This window comes from Patella vulgata, chromosome 6, assembly GCF_932274485.2.
Source record: "Patella vulgata chromosome 6, xgPatVulg1.2, whole genome shotgun sequence".
NCBI lineage: Eukaryota > Metazoa > Mollusca > Gastropoda > Patellidae > Patella > Patella vulgata.
The window spans coordinates 31,254,809-31,277,604 of NC_065884.2; the positions used below are offsets into that span (position 1 = coordinate 31,254,809).

General features: G+C 35.0%; 1 protein-coding gene across 4 annotated transcripts in view; it reads left to right on the plus strand.

Annotated features, from left to right (window-relative positions):
* Positions 1 to 22,796, plus strand: part of LOC126825380 (non-neuronal cytoplasmic intermediate filament protein) — a 191,938-nt gene that overhangs the window by 116,460 nt on the left and 52,682 nt on the right. For all 4 annotated transcript variants that reach the window (XM_050554987.2, XM_050554986.2, XM_050554990.2 and 1 more), the window contains exons 11-12: positions 648 to 878; positions 10,208 to 10,301. In XM_050554987.2, the coding sequence (XP_050410944.1) occupies positions 648 to 878; positions 10,208 to 10,301 (325 nt within the window). The remainder of the gene's footprint in view (positions 1 to 647; positions 879 to 10,207; positions 10,302 to 22,796) is intronic.

The window sequence follows — 22,796 nt, forward strand, 5'->3', positions numbered from 1 at the left end:
GATACTTTCTGACAAAGTATAAAATCATGTTTTGGAATTCACTTGCATAGTTAAAGCCAGAGGAGGTTCTTAGGCCAAGTAGTCTTAAGATTGTGAGATCTGTTAAGTCAACTGGTTTCAATCCAGGCTTATACGTGACAAGCAGTAGGGTCGTCTATGTAACCTAGTCTTATTTCTTCTGGTTATCTAGGTTTCCCACCATTTTTATACTTCCACATTTTCATGTGGACATATATGTTGTCACCCCTGTCCGTCTGTTCATCTGTCCGTTCACAATCGGTTTGTGGACACTCTACAAGGCACAATTTTTATCGAATTTTGATGAAACTTGAAATATAGGTTTATTATATCCCACAGATCTTGGTTCCTTATGATATTGGCATGTATCGGACCGTAACTTCATGAATGGATTATGACCCAAGATTGTACAAAAATTCGTGTTTTTAGCTTGTGGACACTCAAGAAGTCACAATTTTTATCTGATTTTGATGAAACTTGAAATGTATGTTTATACTGTAACCCAAAGATATATGTGTAGTAGGCCTACTTAAATCGAATACGTATCAAAGCGTGACTGCAGTGGCAATACTCAGCACTGATGGCAACAGCTTGTTAATGTTATAAGTGTGTTTATAATTATTTTGAAGGATGTAGAATTTGGTGGTTACATGTTACAACAAAATGTTGGAGGTCATCCTATTGCTGTGTATAGATTTCCACCTCGTACCAAGTTTGCTGGTAATACTACAATAACTGTGTGGTCTGGTATGACTGACCCTATTAAACATCAACCACCAACAGATTACGTATGGAAAGAACAACAGAAATGGGGAACAGGTCCAGAATGTACAACTATACTATGTAAACCTAATGGCCAGGTAATCTTTGATGTATTTTTCACTGTCATGGAATCGGAACCAGGGCATGATGCTGAAGGTTTTTATACGCCCACATTTTCATGTTGACATATTATGCTGTCGCTCCTGTCCATCCACAATTTGTTTGTAGACAATCTAGAGGTCACAATTTTCACCCAAAACTGCCGGACAAAATGGCCGCCCTTTGTACGCAAATAATGTAAAATATGGAATATCAAGGTTGTGGACCCTCTAGAGGTCACAATTTTCATGCGATTTTGATGAAACTTGGAGTGCATGTTTATATCTCAAAGATCTTGGTTTCTTTTGATATTCGCGCATATCGGATCGTAACTTCCTGAATTATGGCCCCTGGTTTTACGAAAAATCACGTTTTTAACTTTTGGTCCCTCTACAAGTTAAGATTTTTATCATTATCCGATTTAACCCTTCCTGAGCTAACCACTTCATACCCATAGAGGGCTATGCAAATATTGAGTAAAAATCAAGCTTTAGACCCTGTTGTGAAAAACCATGCATACCTTGAATATGAATGCGACAACAACTGTAAAATTGCAAATGTATATCCATTATATATGACTTGGGAGTTTTGCATATGTTTAGTTTAGATTTTATGGTTACTATGGTTACCAGTGTGTTTCAAAATGGCTGCCATATTATTGTCATAAATGAAATATTGGATATTTTCTTGTCATTAAAAAATTCAAGATGGTCAGCTATATGGATTATTAACATGATAGATATCTCTTTTGTAAGAATAGTATAGGTTTTTGGGGAAAAGTCACTAAATTGTGATAATAATGTTTTTTTCTAAAAATAATAAAATGTAAACGAGCAGTATTGACAATTTTGCGGTAGGCAACACACATATAAAAATCATCAGTAACAAGTTTTTATTAACAATAAAATAAAAATAAATTAAATATTTGGAAAATAACAATAATGTTTACCGAAATATTCACATTAAGGTTGCCATGGTAACCAATTTGACCATATCGTATACGCACAGTGACACGCGAAATTGACGTTTTTGAAACTTAAGTTTATGAAATTAATAAAATGAACACGTATATAAAAATTATATGAAAAAAAAGAACAAGATATCTCCTTCCAAAATATTTTTAGATTATTGCAAAACATTAAATAGCTACTGTGTGACGTTAAGTTGAAAAAAGGTTACAAATGGGCAAAAAATGCCTTTCTTCATTCATGACGTGTACCGTACCAATTTACACTAAAATTAGGAAATATTTTTGATATAGAGATAATACTTCAAACACCATTATTTTTATTTTTCTAATACTTCAAATAAAATGTTCTACAATTTAATTTGCCAAAGGAAAAAGGTTATATTGCGAGCTAACTAACCCGCACCTCTGTGCCACACACAGGCCTACGGTATAGGCCTATCTATAGTATGATTAATAAAATTAGATGTTGCATTTTATTATCAATTACATGGTATATTAGAACAGTTTTAAAAATCTTGTTTATATTCAAATGTGCATTTTTAAAAATAAATTCAGCTTTGTTTGTATACTTTAGTTGATAAAGATGTAAATATCCCTACAAAATTCTTTTCCAATCTAGGCCTCATTAATAATTTTAGATAATAGCCATTTATTTATTGTAAGAATGCAGACCCCCCCCCCCCCCCCAAAAAAAAAAAAAAATACACATACTTTTTTTTTCAGCTTGCACATCTGGAAAAAAGTTTACTTATATAAATCCACCCCAATGTAAGCAATTATTTCATAGTCTTTTTGATCTAGGCTTTGTTGAGAAATTAAATTAGCTTCGGTAGATATAACAATTATATGTAAGGAAAAAGAAAACACTATTAGTATTAAATAAAAAAGGAATTATTGCTTTAGTTATCAATGAAAAGGAATTTTTGTTCTAAAATAGATGCTTCCAGGAATCCTGTACATTAAAAGATTTACAAGAGTTGATAAAGGCAACTTCATCCTTGGTATCTGATATTTCAATGTTGGCCACACCAATTTGATTTCCTGTTCTTCGGGCTTCGATATAAAAATAAATAGCTAATTAAATCATGTGAAAGATGTTTTGTTTAAAAATTTGGAACTATAAGCTTTTGAACAGAACAGCCAAGTACTTTTGGTGTTTAAATAGATGTATGTATTTTTCCAGAAGAACCAAATAAATAAATATAATGAATGCCAAAACTCTGCAAAAATTGTGTTCATAGTGCTTGACAAAACATACCTACACGAAGTCTTTAGCTGTTTGAAACAGATGAGTATTTAAAAATTGTAAGGCACTACATTTATCTCATCATGTTGTTTATATGAATATATGATTACGGTATCCAATATCATTCATGTCATTAACATTTAACTTGTTTGCATACTTGACAAATTAGCCTATAGATCTAGTCAAATTTTTTTACAGAATTACTTCGTGTAACCGGGGTAAAATATTTACATGCAGTAATTAACAAGACTGTTTTGTTAGGGGTTTTTTTTAAAAAAAATAAAATTAAAACATGTCATCCAAGCGAGAACCAAAATATATTTCTTTATGTCCTAAATTAAAATAATACAATAACAATAGACATAAATTTGAAGGGGAATTATGTAAGATTTAGATAAAGAGCTGGTCATTCTTGCTATTAACTATAACATTTCAAAAATAGATAATGCAAATTGAATATATTGAAAATTTACCACCATACCGTTCTAATCTATTTAAAATCTGAGCAATCAGATGGCATCGAGAGTTGATTATGGTCTTTTCATGTTAATAAATGTCTTATTGATAATTTACATAACATTTAAGGCCCAAAGAAAGACCTGCAATAAGCAGATTTAGCTCTTACATAATGCCTGTTTAACATTTAAAAACGCATCTTTAATTAACAATACTTTTATGATAAATTAATAAATGTATTATTAAATAAAGCGATCAGACAATGTTAATGTTATTTAAATTATAATAAATCATAATTATATAATTTATAGGCACCTTATTAGATTGAAATACCAACTCTTTCTTCCTCAACTGATAAGATTAAATTATTTAAATCACAAAATGCAACAGCCAAATATTATTGTTAAGATTAACTTATTTAATTGAAACAAAAATTGTAGGTTATATTTTTAATGATTAATTTAATTACATGGAACAGTAAACCCATATCCTTACATATCGACCGGCAGCTATTTTTAAATATTAATTTTTCTCCAGAACCGTGTTATGTCCTGAAAAGCCATACATCTTAGCATTGTAACAAAACCAACCTTATCAATATCGGAGCAAAATTGACTGAATTCTGTAACACCAACTGACAGATCCCTTTTTCGCGAAAATTGGTCATTTGGCTTCAATTCTCAATCTATTTAACCATCAACATAACCACACAAACACATTACACATAGCTTGAATGGTTTATTTTCTGATGTTTGAAATACATAAAATTAAATAATTCTGCTTAATTCAACTATACAAAATTAAAATCAATAATGATATAATACAATCAAACAATTTAAACCAAATCCCTTGTTGAGTATTAAAATAAAACAAATAAAATAATGAAAATAATAATACCCCCCCCCCCCCCCCAAAAAAAAAAATGAAATAAAAAAAAATAAAAATATAAATAAATAGATACATAAAATAAAATACTTTATCAATATATTAGTGTCTAGTGTCTCAATATTTATATACCCCCCCCCCCCCACACCCACACACACACACACACAATATGAAAAGAAGTAAATAACATAAATAAAACATACAAATATTTATCAGTATCACAATAAATCAACATGAAATATATTTGCTTCACAAGCTGGCACTCCCCTAGGCCCCTAGGTAGCAAACAAAAGACAGGTAAGCTACCAGGCAGTACAGTTCTGCTGAAAATACAAAAGATTTTTAAAAAATTGTGTAATTAAAAGCTTATATATAGCCAGCACAGCAATGTTATTATTCATACCAAACTGTATTTTATGTATTTACGATTTATTAATGATCTGCAAGTATTATTTTACAAATTAATGAATTGAAAACTCTATTTTGCCGATTTTTAAAAGTAGGTCAAAGCTGTCAAACTTTGCCTTAACTGGGCAACACACGTGTCGAGATTTTCATGAAATGTAATACTTATTTATAATACAATATAATATCAAAATTATAAGATATTCATTTTTATTCTTACCTCGAACATTCCTTCTATTTCTCGTTTCCATTTAACCAGATGATGCCACATTTAAACTACAAGAAAGCACTAAATAAAAATATCGCTACTGGGCCTATAGTAAACAAACAGCGAGAACAGAAGACCGGAAGTGATCAACCACCTTTCTCGCCGTTTCATGCGTTTCGCAACATAACGTCGAGAATTCATGAGTCGGCAATCATACGGTATGATCTATGATTCAGCCGAAGTCTTTTTGTTGTGAAGGACGCCATTCCTCGGGATTAGCTCAGGAAGGTTTAAAAAAACATTTTAGTATATCAGTATCACCGTTACACACTAATGATAGTTTGAGTTCGAATTTCGTTAAAATCAAGTCAAAACTATCAGACTAAATGGCCGCCCCTTGTACGCAAATAGTGTAAACTGCTGAACATCTGGTATATCAAAGTTGTGGACCTCCTAGAGGTCACAGTTTTGATCCAATTTTGATGAAATTGAAATGCATGTTTATGGCCCCTGATTGTACGAAAAATTGCGTTTTTAGCTTGTGGACCCTATAGAGGTCATAATTTTTATCCGATTTAAAAAAACGTATTATTATATCACCGTTACACCCTAAAAACAGCTGAGGTCGAATTTCATGAAAATCGGCCCAAAATTGACAGACAAAATGGCCGCCGTTCGTTCTCAAATAGCGTAAAAATATGGTATATCAATGTTGTGGACCCTATAGAGGTCACAATTTTAGTCTGATTTTGTTGAAACTTGAAATGTAATTTTATAACCCAAAGATCTCGGTTCCTTTCGATATTCGCGCATATCGGACCTTAACTTCCTGAATTATGGTCCCTGATTGTACGAAAAATCGCGTTTTTAGCTTGTGGACCCTATAGAGGTCATAATTTTTATCCGATTTAAAAAACCGTAATATTGTATCACCGTTACACCCTAAGGACGGCTGAGTTCGAATTTTGTGAAAATCGTCCCAAAACTGACAGATAAAATGGCCGTCCTTCTTTCTCAAATAGCGTAAAAATATGGTATATCAAGGTTGTGGACCCTATAGAGGTCACAATTTTTATCCGATTTTGTTGAAACTTGAAATACATGTTTATAACCAACAGATCTTGGTTCACTGTTTGAATGGATAATTACTTATTTAAGGAAATTAGTTCAATGCAAAACACAGTGTTACATTTAATGTGTAGCACACAATTATTATTGATGATAACACCTTTTGAAGTAGTGCACTCATAACATTATATAGGACATTTATTAAGCAGTTTCTGTAACTTATTAACATATAAAAATATTTGTATACAGTTGTAGGGCTAGGTATTATAATCACGCAAGAGTCAATCAATGTCCATATCACACATCTAGGGTTATAATCCCATATTAATTAAGTGGTTTCCATCTACGTGTACATTACGATTAGAGGTTTATATTTCTGCATATGGTTTCATTATAAGATCAAAGGTCACTGTTCTCCTAATTTATGGTTTCATTGAATGTTTTGATTGTACATAGTATATATATTTCACTCCTTCTGTCTGTATCAGTATTGTGCTTGATAACGACAAGAGAATCATTGTTGAAACGTAGCTTTAATTAAATATAGTAATTGTTATCCATAGAACTGTTGTGTTTATTTTAGATCTTGGTTCCTTTCGATATTCGCACATATCGCAACCTAACTTCCTGAATTATGGCCCGATTGTACAAAAAATCGAGTTTTTAGCTTGTGGACCCTATAGAGGTCATAATTTTTATCCGATTTAAAAAAAACTATTATTATGTCACAATCACACCCTAAGGACGACTGAGTTCGAATTTCGTGAAAATTGGCCCAAAATTGACAGACAAAATGGCCGCCGTTCTCAAATAGCGTAAAAATATGGTATATCAAGGTTGTGGACCCTATAGAGGTCACAATTTTGATCCGATTTTGATGAAACTTGAAATACATATTTATACCCCAAAGATTTTGGTTCCTTTCAATATTCGCACATATTGGATCATAACTTCGTGAATTATGGCCCTTGATTGTACGAAAAGTCGCGTTTTTAGGATGCGATCCCTCTAGATGTCACAATTTTTATCCAATTTTAACCATTTTGACGCGGATGACGAGATATCTCACAGAAAATTACGTTGCCGACACGTGGATGACGAGATAACTCGCGAAATTAACATATGAAAACACGCCCCTGAAAGCATTTCATTCTGATTGGCCCGAATAACTTGATTGACTTTAGCGTGTTCCCACTTTGTATATTTTTGTTATTACGGGGTTACAGAGTGCATAGATGGCGATAATTGTCGTTTATTGTGGGTTATTTTTAGCAGTCAGCTGACCGCTCGTAATAAACAATGGCGGCGCCCAGAAGAAAACGAGCCCTTACGGAAAACGAAATACAATACTTGTTTGCAACGTCAGGTTCCTCTTCTTCTGATTCTGACGACAGTATTGATGACATTGATGACAATGTTGATGATAATTCGAGTGGAAGTGAGTTTAAATTGGGTGAAATTGGCGACAGTTCAAGTACCGATGGTGATTTTGACATTCACAACACTGACGTGCCTGACAATAACAATTCGTTGAATTTGAATGCTGTGAATGGAAGGCCTAAAGCAAAACGGAATCGAAATTATGTCAATTATGCTTTCTACAATTAGTGGTGCTTTTTATTTGAATACAATACCATAAATAGCCAAATTTTGACAATTAATGTAAAAGGGCCAATTTTTCCAAAAATAATCCCGCGTAGGGGGTCTGGGCATGACAAAAAAATCCCGCTTCGAACTGGTTAAAAAACGTTTGAATATTAGTAGGGGTCGAACTCCCAGATCCGTGACCAATTTCCGGGGAGGAAGGTTTGACGATTGATTCTGGTAGGGGGGACTGTTCTGAGGATTTGTGCAGTTTGCAACCTCTGGAAAGTGTGGGCAACTCTCAGGAGAGGCAAAAATCCAAGATGGTGGCCAAAATAGCACAGATACTTATAGTTGATTGCAAATGTCATCAAACCGTCCTTGTAATATGTCATTTTTATAGTTTTCAGGGTCGCTGAATCCATTAAGAACACTCCCAATTCATTTTGATGCAAAAATGGTGGAAAAAAAACGGAAAATAATGTCATATATTCTGGTATGGCAAATATGGGCTTGTAATATATCGTTTTTAGGGTTTTCATGGATGCTTAGTTCATTTTTGATGGTCTCATGTCAATGAAATCTACATTAGATGTTAAATATGAAACCAAAGTCAGAGCACAGAAGATACAATAATAATTTCTAAACATTCATAGGTATATACCTTTCACGCGAATCTTTCAAGACGACAGCCTTCAATTGTTCAATCAGAGTCCGTGTCAGAAAGTTCTGAATCTAATGCGCTGTCCGACTCAAATGTGTCACTTACAGAGGTAAGTTGAAAAAGAGAATGTGTGTTCCTGTACGGTATATAAACCAGGCCTTGCCATTTAAGTTCAGATCATCGGTAGACATTGATGATGGTGATGATGAGGAAGACAATGATACCTCTGTCAGTGACACATCTGAGTCAGACGGTGCATTAGATTCGGAACTTTCTGACACGGACTCTGATTGAAGGCTGTCGTCTTGAAAGATTCGTGTGAAAGGTATATGCCTATGAATGTTTAGAAATTATGATATTAGTAGGTGCTATATAAATGACGTATTACGTATATAATGATGTTTTCCGTATCTTTGTATCTTCTGTGCGCTGACTTTTGTTTCATATTTAACATCTAATGTAGATTTCATTGACATGAGACCATCAAAAATGAAATCAGCATCCATGAAAACCCTAAAAACGATATATTACAAGCCCATATTTGCCATACCAGAATATATGACATTATTTTCCGTTTTTTTCCACCATTTTTGCATCAAAATGGCTTGGGAGTGTTCTTAATGGATTCAGCGACCCTGAAAACTATGAAAATGACATATTACAAGGACGGTTTGATGACATTTGCACCCAACTATAAGTATCTGTGCCATCTTGGATTTTTGCCTCTCCTGAGAGTTGCCCACACTTTCCAGAGGTTGCAAACTGCACAAATCCTCAGAACAGTCCCCCCTACCAGAATCAATCGTCAAACCTTCCTCCCCGGAAATTGGTCACGCATCTGGGGAGTTCGACCCCTACTATATATCACTGTTAAACCCTTATGATGGTTGAGTCCGAATTTCGTACAAATCGGACCAAAACTGCTGGACAAAATGGCTGCCCCTCGTACGCAAATATTGTAAATATATGGTATATCAAGGTTTTGGACCCTCTAGAGAGTGGACACAATTTTGATCCGATTTTGATGTAACTTGAAATACATGTTTATAACCCAAAGATCTTGGTTCCTTTCAATATTCATGCATATCGGATTGTAACTTCCTGAATTATGGCCCTTGATTGTACGAAAAAATCACTTCTTTTTTTGAGCTTGTTCTCTGTCCATCTCTTGCAAAATGTGGGCGTATCTTGCATGGCAACCGCTTGTTAATAGAGGTAGCCAGTGTATGTTAATAACCTGCCAATTGCCTACACATGAACATAAACAGATACACTGTCTCTCGCAAAGAGATACAACGTCTCTCGCAAAGAGATACACCGTCAAAAGTGAAAATGGACGTTTTTAATTTTTATCTTAATAGTGAGTAATTGCTCCGCCAATCCTCAGACATTCAGCAATTTGTCGTGGCATGCTCCTAATCAACTGTCTACTCATGATTTGGACCAATCTGACCCTCTCCTCTTGCAGTGACACAACCAATTCTTGCAGTGTTGTCGATCAAATTAAACATAACACACTAAAGCAAAGATACGCTAAACAGTAAATCTTATGCAAGAACTGATAGAAAAACATACATGGATAGATAAACAAGCACTCAGCAGTTTTCATCAACCCTTCCTTGAAGTCAAATTTGACAATGAACCCCTCCCACGTGTATGGCACTATTGCGTGTCACATGTGCAGCTCAGTGGTTCTGTTGGGGCGATTAAGTTCTTCATCTGTGAACATACTCTCAAAGCATATCAAATGTCCATGGCTATTTATCATATCGCAACCTGCATAGGTATTTGCATTTGCATTTTTGAGATTCTTCAAATGTCTTTATTATTACCTTTTTTCAGGCTGTTGCATGGACTACCGCAGCTCATAGATTTACACAAAATAATTATGGAAAAGGTAACGGTCAGCAGACGCCAGAACAAGCTGAATCTTTAGGTAGGTTTTATGAAATGTGAAAAAAACATAAAGATATATTTTATGACAGATCTTTATTAAATGTTATTTTTTTATTTATTTAATTTATTTAAAGGAGTCAAGACTTTAACTCATTATCATCGACAGTCTCAAACATTGCAAACATGACTTATTGGTCAATTTAAATGAATATTGATGTTGTTATCTTACGGAGAAAAGTTGGGTTTCTGATATCCAATATTTAAGACAAGATGAATATTTTAAAATTGGCACACGAATCGTGTGCCAGAATGCTTTCGAGAGCCAGTTGTATGAAGAGACTCAATGAACGAGGCTAAACATATCCATAGAGGAGAAAACTACCGTTGTAGACTAAAATAACTAGATGCCAAAGACTTCCATTTAATTCCAATCTGATTAAAATACAGATCTATATTTTGTTTAGTTTTTTTATACTTTCGATGGCCTACTCTACATGAAGATCTGACCAGTTGTACTGGAAGGTTGCATTAGGGGTCGTACAAGCTGCTTTTGACCCTATGACGTCAGACATTGGTTAATCAATCATCGGACTGTAACTTCATGGATTATGTCCCCTGATTGTACGAAAAATCACGTTTTTAGCTTGTGAACACTGTAGAGGTTGCAATTTTTATCTGATTTTTTTAAAACTTGAAATATATGTTTATAACCCACAGACCTGAGTTCCTTTCGATATTTGTGCATATCGGACCATAACTTCCTGAATTATGGCCCCTGATTGTACGAAAAATCGTGTTTTTAGCTTGTGGACCCTATACTATATAGAGGTCACAATTTTTATCTGATTTTAAAAAAAAACGTTTGTATATATCACCGTTTCACCCTAAGGATAGTTGAGTTTAAATTTCGTAAAAATCGGACTGAAACTGACAGACAAAATGGCTGTCCCTCATTCGCAAATAGTGTCAAAATATTGTGTATCAGGGTTGTCGACCCTCTGGAGGTCACAATTTTCATCTGATTTTGATGAAACTTGAAATGCATGTTTATAATCCAAATATCTTGGTTCCTTTTCATTTTCGTACATATTGAATCGTAACTTCCTGAATTATGGCCCCTGATTGTACGTAAAATCGCGTCTTATAGTCCATGTGACAGACAGATTTTCATTACCAATTTGATGAATAAATTTAACCATGATTTTCAGTTAGCCTTAGGTCTAAAGTGTCCAAAATTGGTTGATGGACATCCGGGTCACTTTGCCAAATATGAGTTTGGCAGCCATCTTTAAAAATGGCCGACATTTTTTTATTTGAAATAGTGTAAGTCAGGGAAACCTCCACAACTCCCCAACAGGTTCACCTACGGATATGTAATATGGCTCAAAATGTTCATAATACAATTCTAAATCTGCTGGTATATGATTCATGTTGTTTAATCAATGCTTTCGGTTTCAAAATAAAAGATTAATCTGAAAACAGCAATATTTTCGGTTTTTTTTCATGATGTCTGTTCATAAGTTTACTAAAAAAAATCTTGTTCAGACCCATATAAGCCAAATTATCTATTTGGTCAACTAAAGTGATTTACTAGATATCAGAAACATTGATCATAAAAAAATAATCTCTAATATGAGTGCCCCAAATCCAAGATGGCAGAAATTCAAAATGGCGGCCAAAAGTTGCTCAAATGGCCAATTTGTCAGATAATAGTTATTTCACAGTTTGATATTACATGTAATATCCAATTGAATGGGATTACTGAACTTAAAATGAACCAAAACACAGAGTGTTGAATATTCAAAAAGGCGGCCAGAATTTCCATAAAATGATCGATTTTCTGTTTGATGTAGCTTGTAAATGTCTTTTATAAGCAAATAACACACTATTTATGGATAACAATTACTATAGTTTATTTCACTGCGACGTTTCAACAAGATTTCACAAGTCGTTATCATGTTTTTACTGTTATGGCCTATTGCTCGTGGTTCATTATACCGCTTAAATAATTGTTTGATCTTTTATTCTTGTGCTTATCTATACCAATTACAGTTTATACCTGTCTATGTGCATTTGTTTATCTAACGGCTTGGGACAGTTGCCCATACTAGCTGATTTTGCATCCCATTGGAGGGTCCACACTGCTCTTGTATATATATATATATATATATATAACCATATTCTTTTCATTTTATTGTCCCCCGCCTTTCGAAGAAAGCAGAGGACTATTAAAATGGGTTCATCTGTCCGTCCGTCACACTTTTTGCGACACAATAACTCTCTTTCTAATTGAGCTAGAATGTTCAAACTTGGTGTAGGTGTTTATTAGGCCAATGCCTTGATGGAGTTCGAAGATGAGAATTTTTTGCTTAGGGTAATCAGAGATAAGCAATTTAATTGGTTGATGTTTTGGGACACGATAGTACTTTAGTTCTAATTAAGTGAGAGTGATAAAACTTGGTGTATAGTTTCATTACATCAATACCTTGACTAAGTTTGATAATGAGAATTTTCTGCTCAGGGTAAGCAGAACGATAAGCAATTTGATTGGCCGAGACTTTAGAACTCAATAACTCTCATTCTAATTGAGGTAGAATGTTCAAACTGGGTGTAGGCATTCATTAGGTGAATGTCTTGATGGAGTTCGATGACGAACATTGTCTGTTTAGGGTAAACAGAGATAAGCTATCTCATTGGTTGATGCTTTGGGGCACGATAACTTTGGTTATAATGAAGTCAGGACGATATTAGCTTGACTAAGTTCGATCGTGAGAATTTTCTGCTTAGGCTAAAGAGCGATAAGCAATTTGATTGGTCAAGACTTTGGAACACAATAACTCTGCTTTTAATTGGGGTAGAATGCTGAAACTTGATGTAAATGTTCATTAGGTGAATGTCTTGACTCAGGGCTAAAGCTAAGCAGAGCTAAGCAATTTCATTGATCGATGCTTTGAGACAAGATAACTTTGATTCTATCTGATAGAGAGTGATGAAACTTAGTGTATAGTTGATAATCAGTTTGATTGCTCGATACTTTTGAAAAAAATAAATGTGCGATTAATTAATATTGGTCATCTATTTATTTAGGGATTTGGACGGGGGACATCAGCCTCACTGTTGGCTTGTTTCTTAATGTTATATGCTTGATAAGGACTCGTGAAATCTTGTTGAAACGTCGCAGTGAAATAAACTATAGAAATTGTTATCCGTAAATAGTGTGTTATTTGATTATGCTTCAATTACTAAATGCCTGACCCATGACCCACCTACAATGCCCAACTAGTCTTATGCGGGACATATTGTGATCAATGGCCAACTGAATGCAGGCGCTGATTGGACCATGCGATCGCCCGAAGGGCCGGTTGGACAAAAAATGAAAAAAATAATTTTGTCCAATTCGTCTAAAAAACTGGCCATGGAGCGACGATGATCATGTTGTATGTGGCCGGTGGCCTTAACGGACCGCCACGCCATCACTGGAGTCTGGAATGGGCTGGTATAATAGACTTTCTGGGCCGGGTGTGCTGGGCGTGGGCCGGAATTCAGAATCATGCAATGGGGATTTCGAATCCCATCACAGGAGGAATCAACTAGCGCTCCCGGCAACAAAAATGGGACATTTTGCAATGAAAATATTCCTACTTTACTTATTCAATATTCCTAACTGGTTAATCAAATGGTCAAAATTTTTTCAACTAGTCCCATTTTTTAATCAGTTAAATTCTCTTGACTCCGACGATAAAATGATAATACGTTAATTAATAATATGACGATATGATAATTTCACAGGTTGATGGTTGTAAATTGCTTGTAGATCGGGCTTTTGGCCTAAATTAATCGATTTATAAAATATATTATTTGACAAAGATTATAATCAGATATGCCACAAAATCGCATATTTGGGGTTCAATTCATTTTTCAAATTTTTCCAGCGGGAGAGCCCCCGGAACCCCCGTCCGTGCTCCGCGGTCAGTAAAAGGGGCAGCTCCGACACAGGAGCCCGGGTCAGTTCCCGGCCCCAATCCGCCCCTGACTGAAAGTGTACCACTATATTTATGTCTGATCTTGCTTGACCCATTACCCACCTAAGAGTGTCCATAATTTTAATGCGTAACCTACAGTTCCCCCCATTTTTATGCATGGTCTAGTCTGACCCACCTAGCAATTTTTATGTGTGGCTTAGGTTTTTTTTTGGTAATTAGTGTTGTTTTTTCGTTATTTATTGATTTTTCGATATTTTGGGTTTTTCGAATTTTTTCGGTAATTAGTATCAAAAAGTTTTTTCGGTATTGATCACTTTTTCCGTATTTTGTCTGCATTTTTCGGTACTTTTCAGATTTTTATCTCGGTACTTTTCGCATTTTTTCGTTATATGGTACAACTGGACCGGTTTTTCATCAAAGACTCTATGACTGGCAACTTTTGTGGTATAGTCTAGATATCGTATCGACAGATCCATTTCACAACAAGTTGAAAATTTAAAAAGAATCTTGCGAAGATAATTTGAAATGCATTTACGACTAGGCATCACAAAAATAATGTCGACCAATTTCCTCTTTCGCTTTAGGCAGGCCTATGATATTAAAATGATATCATCATTGTCGCTGCCGAGATCTCCTGTTTCTACTTGTACTTTGGCTAGTGTACATTGCTGAAGAAAAACAGTAGTTGCGATTGTCACAGTAATTCCAATGAGGTGGATGGTTGTGACATTAACAAAGAGGAAATCGTGAGCCATGGCTTTTGGGATACCTAGTCGTAAATGTATTTCAAATTATCTCTGTAATTATCATTTTTAAACTTAGAACTTGTTGTGAAATACACTTTACACTTTCACAATTTACAAATATGAATCCATGATACCATCTGTCTAGATTCTAGATGATACCACAAAAGGTTGTCAGACTCTTCAAAGTAAAAATCTATCACATTACGATTTGTGGACCAGAAATGAAATGCAATGTGGGTTAACGTCCTACTGTTCTAACTTGGTCAATGAAGATGGCTATTTGTCATACAGTGTGAAATGAGGAAAAATTTGCCCAGACACAGGGATCGTATTCCGGACCTTGTTGAGCCTTACCCACTGAGCCACTATTTCGGCCCATTTGTGAACAAACAGAATAGGTAATTCTTAACAACTAGATATATTTGCAAAGATATATTAAAATTCCATACAGCTTTGCTGGAATAATATTAAATCTTGTTTTCTGATTTACGAGATCTAGTATAATTAATTCCATCCTCCCCTAAAAAACTACTACACAATTTTATAATAAGCAAAGCCAATAGAAAGACTGACAATTGTCCCGTTTTGTTCTTAAGCAATCATCTACGATATTAAAAATCTATTTTTGGGGCAATCATCTACCTTATCCAAAATCTATTTTTGAGGTAATATTTAAGTTTAGTGATCCTGAAAACCCCATAAAGGACATATTACAAGCCGTACAAAACAGAAAAATGACAATTATCTGAAAAATCATTCATTTTAGGGAAAATCTTGCCGCCATCTTGGATTTTAGCCATCTTGGATTTTGGAAACCCTTTTTTTAGAGGTTGTATTTATGTTCTGTGACATCGAAACCCCCCTAAGCGGCATATTACAGGGCATATCAAACTGTAAAATAACGATTATCCGAGGCATCGATCAAATTTTGACTGCCATTTTGAATTTTCGCCATCTTGGATTTTGGGAAACTAATTTTATAGATCAATTCAAAGTACAATGACTACGGAAACCCTATATATGATATATCACAAGTCTTGCTCTGCGTGATACTCATCCATCCTAACAAGAAATTCATTTTTTCGTCAAATTTTGGCGGCCATTTTGGAAATCGGACGGATTCAACCGAAAATGACGTCACAGAAGTGACAATATCAAAATCGTCTTCAGTGACAAATTTTTCTTCAGAAACAACCTGTCCCCAAATATCGTTGCGATTGCGACAACCCTAAATAAAAGTTCACATGGTTAGTACCCTAACTCGCCGAGGCTCAACATTTTAAAATTGACAGTCTACTTAAGACTTTTGTTGAGTTTCCGACCACCGCAGCTGTACAGACTGGGTCACTGAGCGTATTTATTTATGCCAAATGAATAACTTAAGAAGACCACACACAAAATTTGGCTAAATTTACCCTGAACATGATTTGGTAGTGAACTTATAAAATAAATCTTGAAAAAAAATACCAAAATGTTGCTTTTTTCAGAATAATCTGTTGATTTGGAAAATATATGATTCATTCACCAACATGTGTCATATCACAGCAGCTGTAGAATGTTATTGCGAACATTTTGAGCCATATTCCATATCAATAGGTCAATCTGTGAAAGAGTTATGAAGGTTTCCTTGACGCGCTCAATTGCAATGAAAAAACGGCGGCCATTTTTAAAGATGGCCGCCAAAATGGCATTTAGCAAAGTGAACCGGAAGTCCATCAACCAAATTTGAACACTTTGGGCACCAGGCTAACTGAAAATCATGGTTGAATTTATTCATCAAATTGGTAATGATACTCCGAAATCCGAGGTCTGTCACATGGACTATTAGAGGTCACAATTATTATTTTGATCTGATTTTGATGAAACTTGAAATGCAAGTTTATAACCCAAAGATCTCGGTTCTTTTCAATATTCGTGCATATAGAATCGTAACTTCCTGAATTATGGCGCCTGATTGTACGAAAAATCGCGTTTTTAGCTTGTTGTCCCTCTAGAAGTCATAGTTATTATCCAAAAACGTTCAAATATATCACCGTTACACTGTAATGTCTGTTGAATTCGAATTTTGTCAAAATCGGGCCAAAACTGCCGGACTAAATGGGTGCCCTTCGTACGCAAATAGTGTAAACATCTGGTGAATCAAGGTTGTGGACCCTCTAGAGGTCACAATTTTGATCTGATTCCGATGAAACTTGAAATACATGTTTATAACCCACAGATATTGGTTCCTTTTGATATTCGAGCATATCGGATCGTAACTTCCTGAATTATGGCCCTTGATTGAACAAACCAACGGCTGCCAGGCAGGATACGCCCACATTTTGCAAGAGATGGATAGAGAACAAGCTGAAAAATAAACGGGATTTTTTGTACAATCAGGGGCAATAATCCAGAAAATTATGGTCTGAAATGCGCATTTATCAAAAGGGACTGAGATATTTGGGATATAAAGATATGATTTAAGTTTCATCGGAATTAGACAAAAATTATGACCTCTAGAGGGTCGACAACCTTCCTATTGCATACTTTTACACAATTTGCGTACAAATAGCGGCCATTTTGTTGGGCAGTTTCATTTCGATTTTCCCGAAATTCGAATTCAACCTTCATTATGGTGGAATGGTGAAATATTTAAACGGTTTTTAAAATCAGAAAAAATGCCATTTTTCGAACAATCAGGGGCCATAATCCAGGAAGTTAAGTTCCGGTATCCGTGATTATCAAAAGGATCCATGATCTTAGTATGTATATGGTGATATATTCACATATTTTTTTTAAATCAGATAAAAATTGTGACCTCTACAAGGACCACAAGCTAAAAACGCGATTTTACGTACAATCAGGGGGCATGATTCAGGAAGTTACTATGCGATATGCCGAATATCGAAAGGAACCAAGATCTTTGGGTTATTAACTTACATTTAAAGTTTCACCAAAATCAAAAGAAAATTATGACCTCTATAGGGTTGACAAGCTAAAAACAGGAATTTTCGTTCAATCAGGGGCCATAATTCAGGAAGTTACGGTCAGATATGAGCGAGTTTGGGTTATAAACTTATATTTCAAGTTTCAACAAAATCGGATAAAAATTGTGACCTGATTGTATGAAAAATCACATTTTTAGCTTGTGGACCCTATAAAGGTCATAATTTTTATCCGATTTAAAAAAACATATTATTATATCACTGTTACACCCTAAGGACGACTGAGTTCGAATTCGTGAAAATTAGCCCAAAACTGACAGACAAAATGGCCGCCCTTCGTTCTCAAATAGCGTAAAAAATATGGTATATCAAGGTTGTGGACCCTATAGAGGTCACAATTTCTATCCGATTTTGTTGAAACTTGAAATGTTAGTTTATAACAAAGATCTCGGCTCCTTTCGATATTCGCTCATATCGGACCGTAACTTCCTGAATTATGGCCCCTGATTGTTCGAAAAACCGCGTTTTTAGCTTGTGGACCCTATAGAGGTCATAATTTTTATCCGATTAAAAAAACGTATTATTATATCACCGTTACTCCCTAAGGATGACTGAGTTCGAATTTCGTGAAAATCGGCCCAAAACAGAGACAAAATGGCCGCCGTTTGTGATATATCAAGGTTGTGGACCCTATAGAGGTCATAATTTTTATCCGATTTTGTTGAAACTTGAAATGTAAGTCTTTACCCAAAGATCTCGGTTCCTTTCGATATTTGCGCATAATAATTGTAATTTCCTGAATTGTGGCGCTTGATTGTAGGAAAAATCACTTTCGTTTTAGCTTGTTTTCTATCCACTCGGCAAACCTCAACAGATTCCAGTACCCTACATCTAATCTCGGCTGTATGACAAAGTCCGCCATTAGAACTACTTTCAAGTTCCCGGATTACAATGGTGTAGTCCATGACGACCAATGACGTCATTGATGACGACGTATTTGAAGAATGTTTTATCTCACAAAATTTTCAAAGTTTGAAGCTGTTTTTCTTTCAAGTTTATCCGATTTTCTTTAGACAAGGACAAATTTGCACTGAAAATTCTACACACTCTTCGAACAAGGCAATTTTGAGAACTTCTTTCTAAACGCGGGCAAATTTCCCCTTATAAGTAAACCGGTGCCGCATCGCAAATGTATAGGCGTAGGTACATATCACTTACTGTCATACAGCCGAGGCTAGATGTAGGATACCGGAATCTGCCGAGGTTTGCCGAGTGGTTTTCTATCCATCTCTCGAAAATGTGGGCGTATCCTGCCTGGCGGCCGCTGGTCTTACTTTATCAACGAGTGTTGATATTTTTTGATATCAAAAAAGACGAGTAGGAGATTTTATTTATCACCCAATCCCTTCTTACATGCACAAATTGATAAATAAAATTCTTTGCTGTAGATTTCACTTTTACTGAACATTAGGGCGTAGTGATACATCATTTATTGACAGCAATTCAACCATTGCAAAGTCCTTTATATTGACCCAGTGTTTCCATCAAGGTCAACTGAATAACAATAGTTCATTTTTAATAAAAAAAAAAAAAGTTACTTTTAATAAGAAATGAACTGTTCTTTGAAAATAAAAAAAAAGTAGTTCCTTTTCAACTGACCAATCAAATTCATGTAAAGCGATATCTCCTGAGCAGTAGATTATGAAATATATCACACAAGTGATATCTACTGTAGAATGTATTATTGGGTGATAAAATATAATAATATATGTACATTTATATAGCGCTAGTACTCCGTGCACAGAGGCATGCTCATGGCGCATACAGGTAATTAATTTGATTAATCATGATAACATGTCTAAAGGAGATGGATTTTAAGTCTTGATTTAAAACAAGAGAGTGGGAGATGATTTAATTGATTTAATATCCTTGTGATCGTCTAGTCCTCTTTTGGCTAGAACTCACATTGTGTATATTCTTCTTACTATCATAGGGTCCTCTAAAAGAACCCAGACAATGTCTAACACAAAGGAATCTTCATGTCTGCAGTGTAGTCTAAAATCTATAGGACCTAAATCAGTCTTATAACATTGACAGTGTCCTCGAGACAGCTCTGTCAATTATTTAATTGGACAAATAATTAATTATGATAATTGGTTACTAAGCCTAATGACGTCAAGAACCACCCTTATATGGACAGTAGAAACTTTCCACCAGAAGTTTCAGACATGTTATTTTGTTATTAAGCCAGACTTAAATGTTTATGAAATTATCACTGTTTTTATATATAAACTTATGACATCTCTACAATACATGTATATGAACCCAATAATTAGAAGATATAAGGCTATTATTAATTTAAAGAGCAAAAATTATATCAATCTTACTATATTCCTCTCTTTCTTAAGATTTTTTGTTCGGTATTAGGTAAAAAATCCCTTGAAACCATAGGTTCCACTTCGGCCGTATATGCCGATTGGGACCAAGGGCTATGGAAAATGACCGTAACTAGATCTGACCCATCGGTCCAGTAAAAATAATAAATCACCTAGAACAAATTGCAACAGAATTTTTCTCAACAGAATCTGGTAGAGGGGTCCCTGAAGATCTCCCAAACAAAAATCGCCCAAAATAAAAAGATGGGTTTTTGAGTAATTAGCATAAATCCAATATGGCCGCCATTGGCACATTAAAAAACCCTCCAATATCTCGGGAATGGTTGAGTTTGGAGGGTGTAAATGTATTACGGGTAGATAGAAAAGTGGTACAGATGACTCAGAAAAACATAGCTAAAAGACAATCCTGTGACGTCATACGACCAATAATTAGCATAAATCCAATATGGCCGCCATTGAAACTTAAAATTCCAATAACTCGGGAATGGCTGAGTTTGGTGCATGTAAATGTATTACGAGTTGATAGGAAAGTGCTACCAAAGAACTAGAAAAACAATGCCAGGTGACATCCTTGTGATGTCATAAGTCATACGACCAAACAATTAGCATTAATCCAATAAGATAGGTTTTCGAGTAATTAATATAAATCCAATATGGCCGCCATTGGCACCTTAAAACTCCAATATCTCGGGAGTGATTGATTTTATAGGGTGTAAATGTATTAGGGGTAGATAATAAAAGTAGTACCAAAGAATAAAAAATGCATAATCCATGACGTCCCTGTGACGTCATAAATGTCATACGTCCAACAATTGGCATAAATCCAATATGGCTGCCATTGGAACCTTAAAACTGCAATATATCGGGAATGGTTGAGTTCAGAGGGTGTAAATGTGTTGCGGGTAGATAGGAAAGTGCTACCAAAGAATCAGAAAAACCTTGCTAAATTACGTCCATGTGATGTCATATCACCTTAGTCCAATCATTGGTATAAATCCAATATGGCTGCCTTTGGAAATCTTAAAACTCTAATATCTTATGTGTTATAGACAGACAATGTGAAAAGACGTAATGATTAAACGAAGAAGTGGGACAATTCTTTGACAATGTTATGATAATTCACGAAAGGGGGATTTGGAATTCGACCAGAAGAGATTTATCAAAACAGCAGCCACGCTAATCTGCAGCAAAATTATAAACAAAATCCATCACACATCCAGAAAAGTATTACCTGGACCAGAAACAATAAAGTTTTTAAGTGCATTGACAAATTTTGCATCAATTTTTCTGAAGAATACACAATCACTTTCAACTGTTTAAACATCCTTTGACATCAACCTGTTTATCCGATTTGATTAAACAATATGTGCCTTCTCTCCTTCCTTACGTTCATCTCATAAAAACCAACTTGTATGTCCAGTACAGAAGTCAAAGTTTGGTGAGAGATCTTTTGCATACGCAGCACCAAACGAATGGAACAAATTGCCTCTGGAAGTCCAAAATAGTCCAAACTTGGCTATTGTTAAACGATGTCTAAAAACCCGTTTTTTACACAAACTTTTGAACTATAATTTAAATGCTTCACTTTCCATTTGTATATTGTAACTTGACTATTCCTTTGTATTCTTTTGTTGTCCCCCGCCTTTCGAAGAAAGCAGGGGACTATTAAAGGGACAATAACACTCTTGCTGTAACTGAATATGTCCAAATCTTCATTCTGGTCAACAAATTGTACTATTATACAATATCCCAATTCATTAGTGGTATATGCATGATCTTATCAACGGTATTTTAAAAAAATGGAAAAATTCCGTTGGGTGGATGGTGTTCTCACCAATTTCACTATGATGAGAGATTGGTAAACACAGTCTACAAAGCGGAAAAGGGGGAATCCCATTGTAGCGCATGCGCAAAGTGTCAAATATACGCCTGGCTCTGTAATGTTTATACATGTAGCTGACAGTTTTAGAGGATATGTGACTTGAACTGCTACGATTCATGCCAAACAATGAATCCATTTTTCCCGGTAAGTTTATATTCATTATTTACTTATGCCCATGGCTTCAAAGTCGGCAACGAACTGTGAATTGAATGATCAGAATTTAGATTGAATGATTGTCATTTGGTAATGGTAGGCCTACTTCGACTAAATTATTATCAGTCACTCGACTCACTGCATGGCTTCACTTGGTTTGGTTACCGGTACCTAATTGATGGATGAAACAGACAGATTATCTTTAAAATTTGATGATTGGGTTCATTCTTAGCTTTGATTAGACCTAAGACCGATATGGCTTCATCCACCTGCATTTTTTTAATTGATAATGAGTAATTATAAAAGCTGATTATTTTGAACTTCTTGAAGTTGCAACATGGTTTCACCCTCAAAATATATAAATAATATCAAATTAAATGAATCACTTGTCTACGATATCACCTTAGGTGGAAGTGGACGTAAAACTGTAGAAACGAACGAACGAAAATGA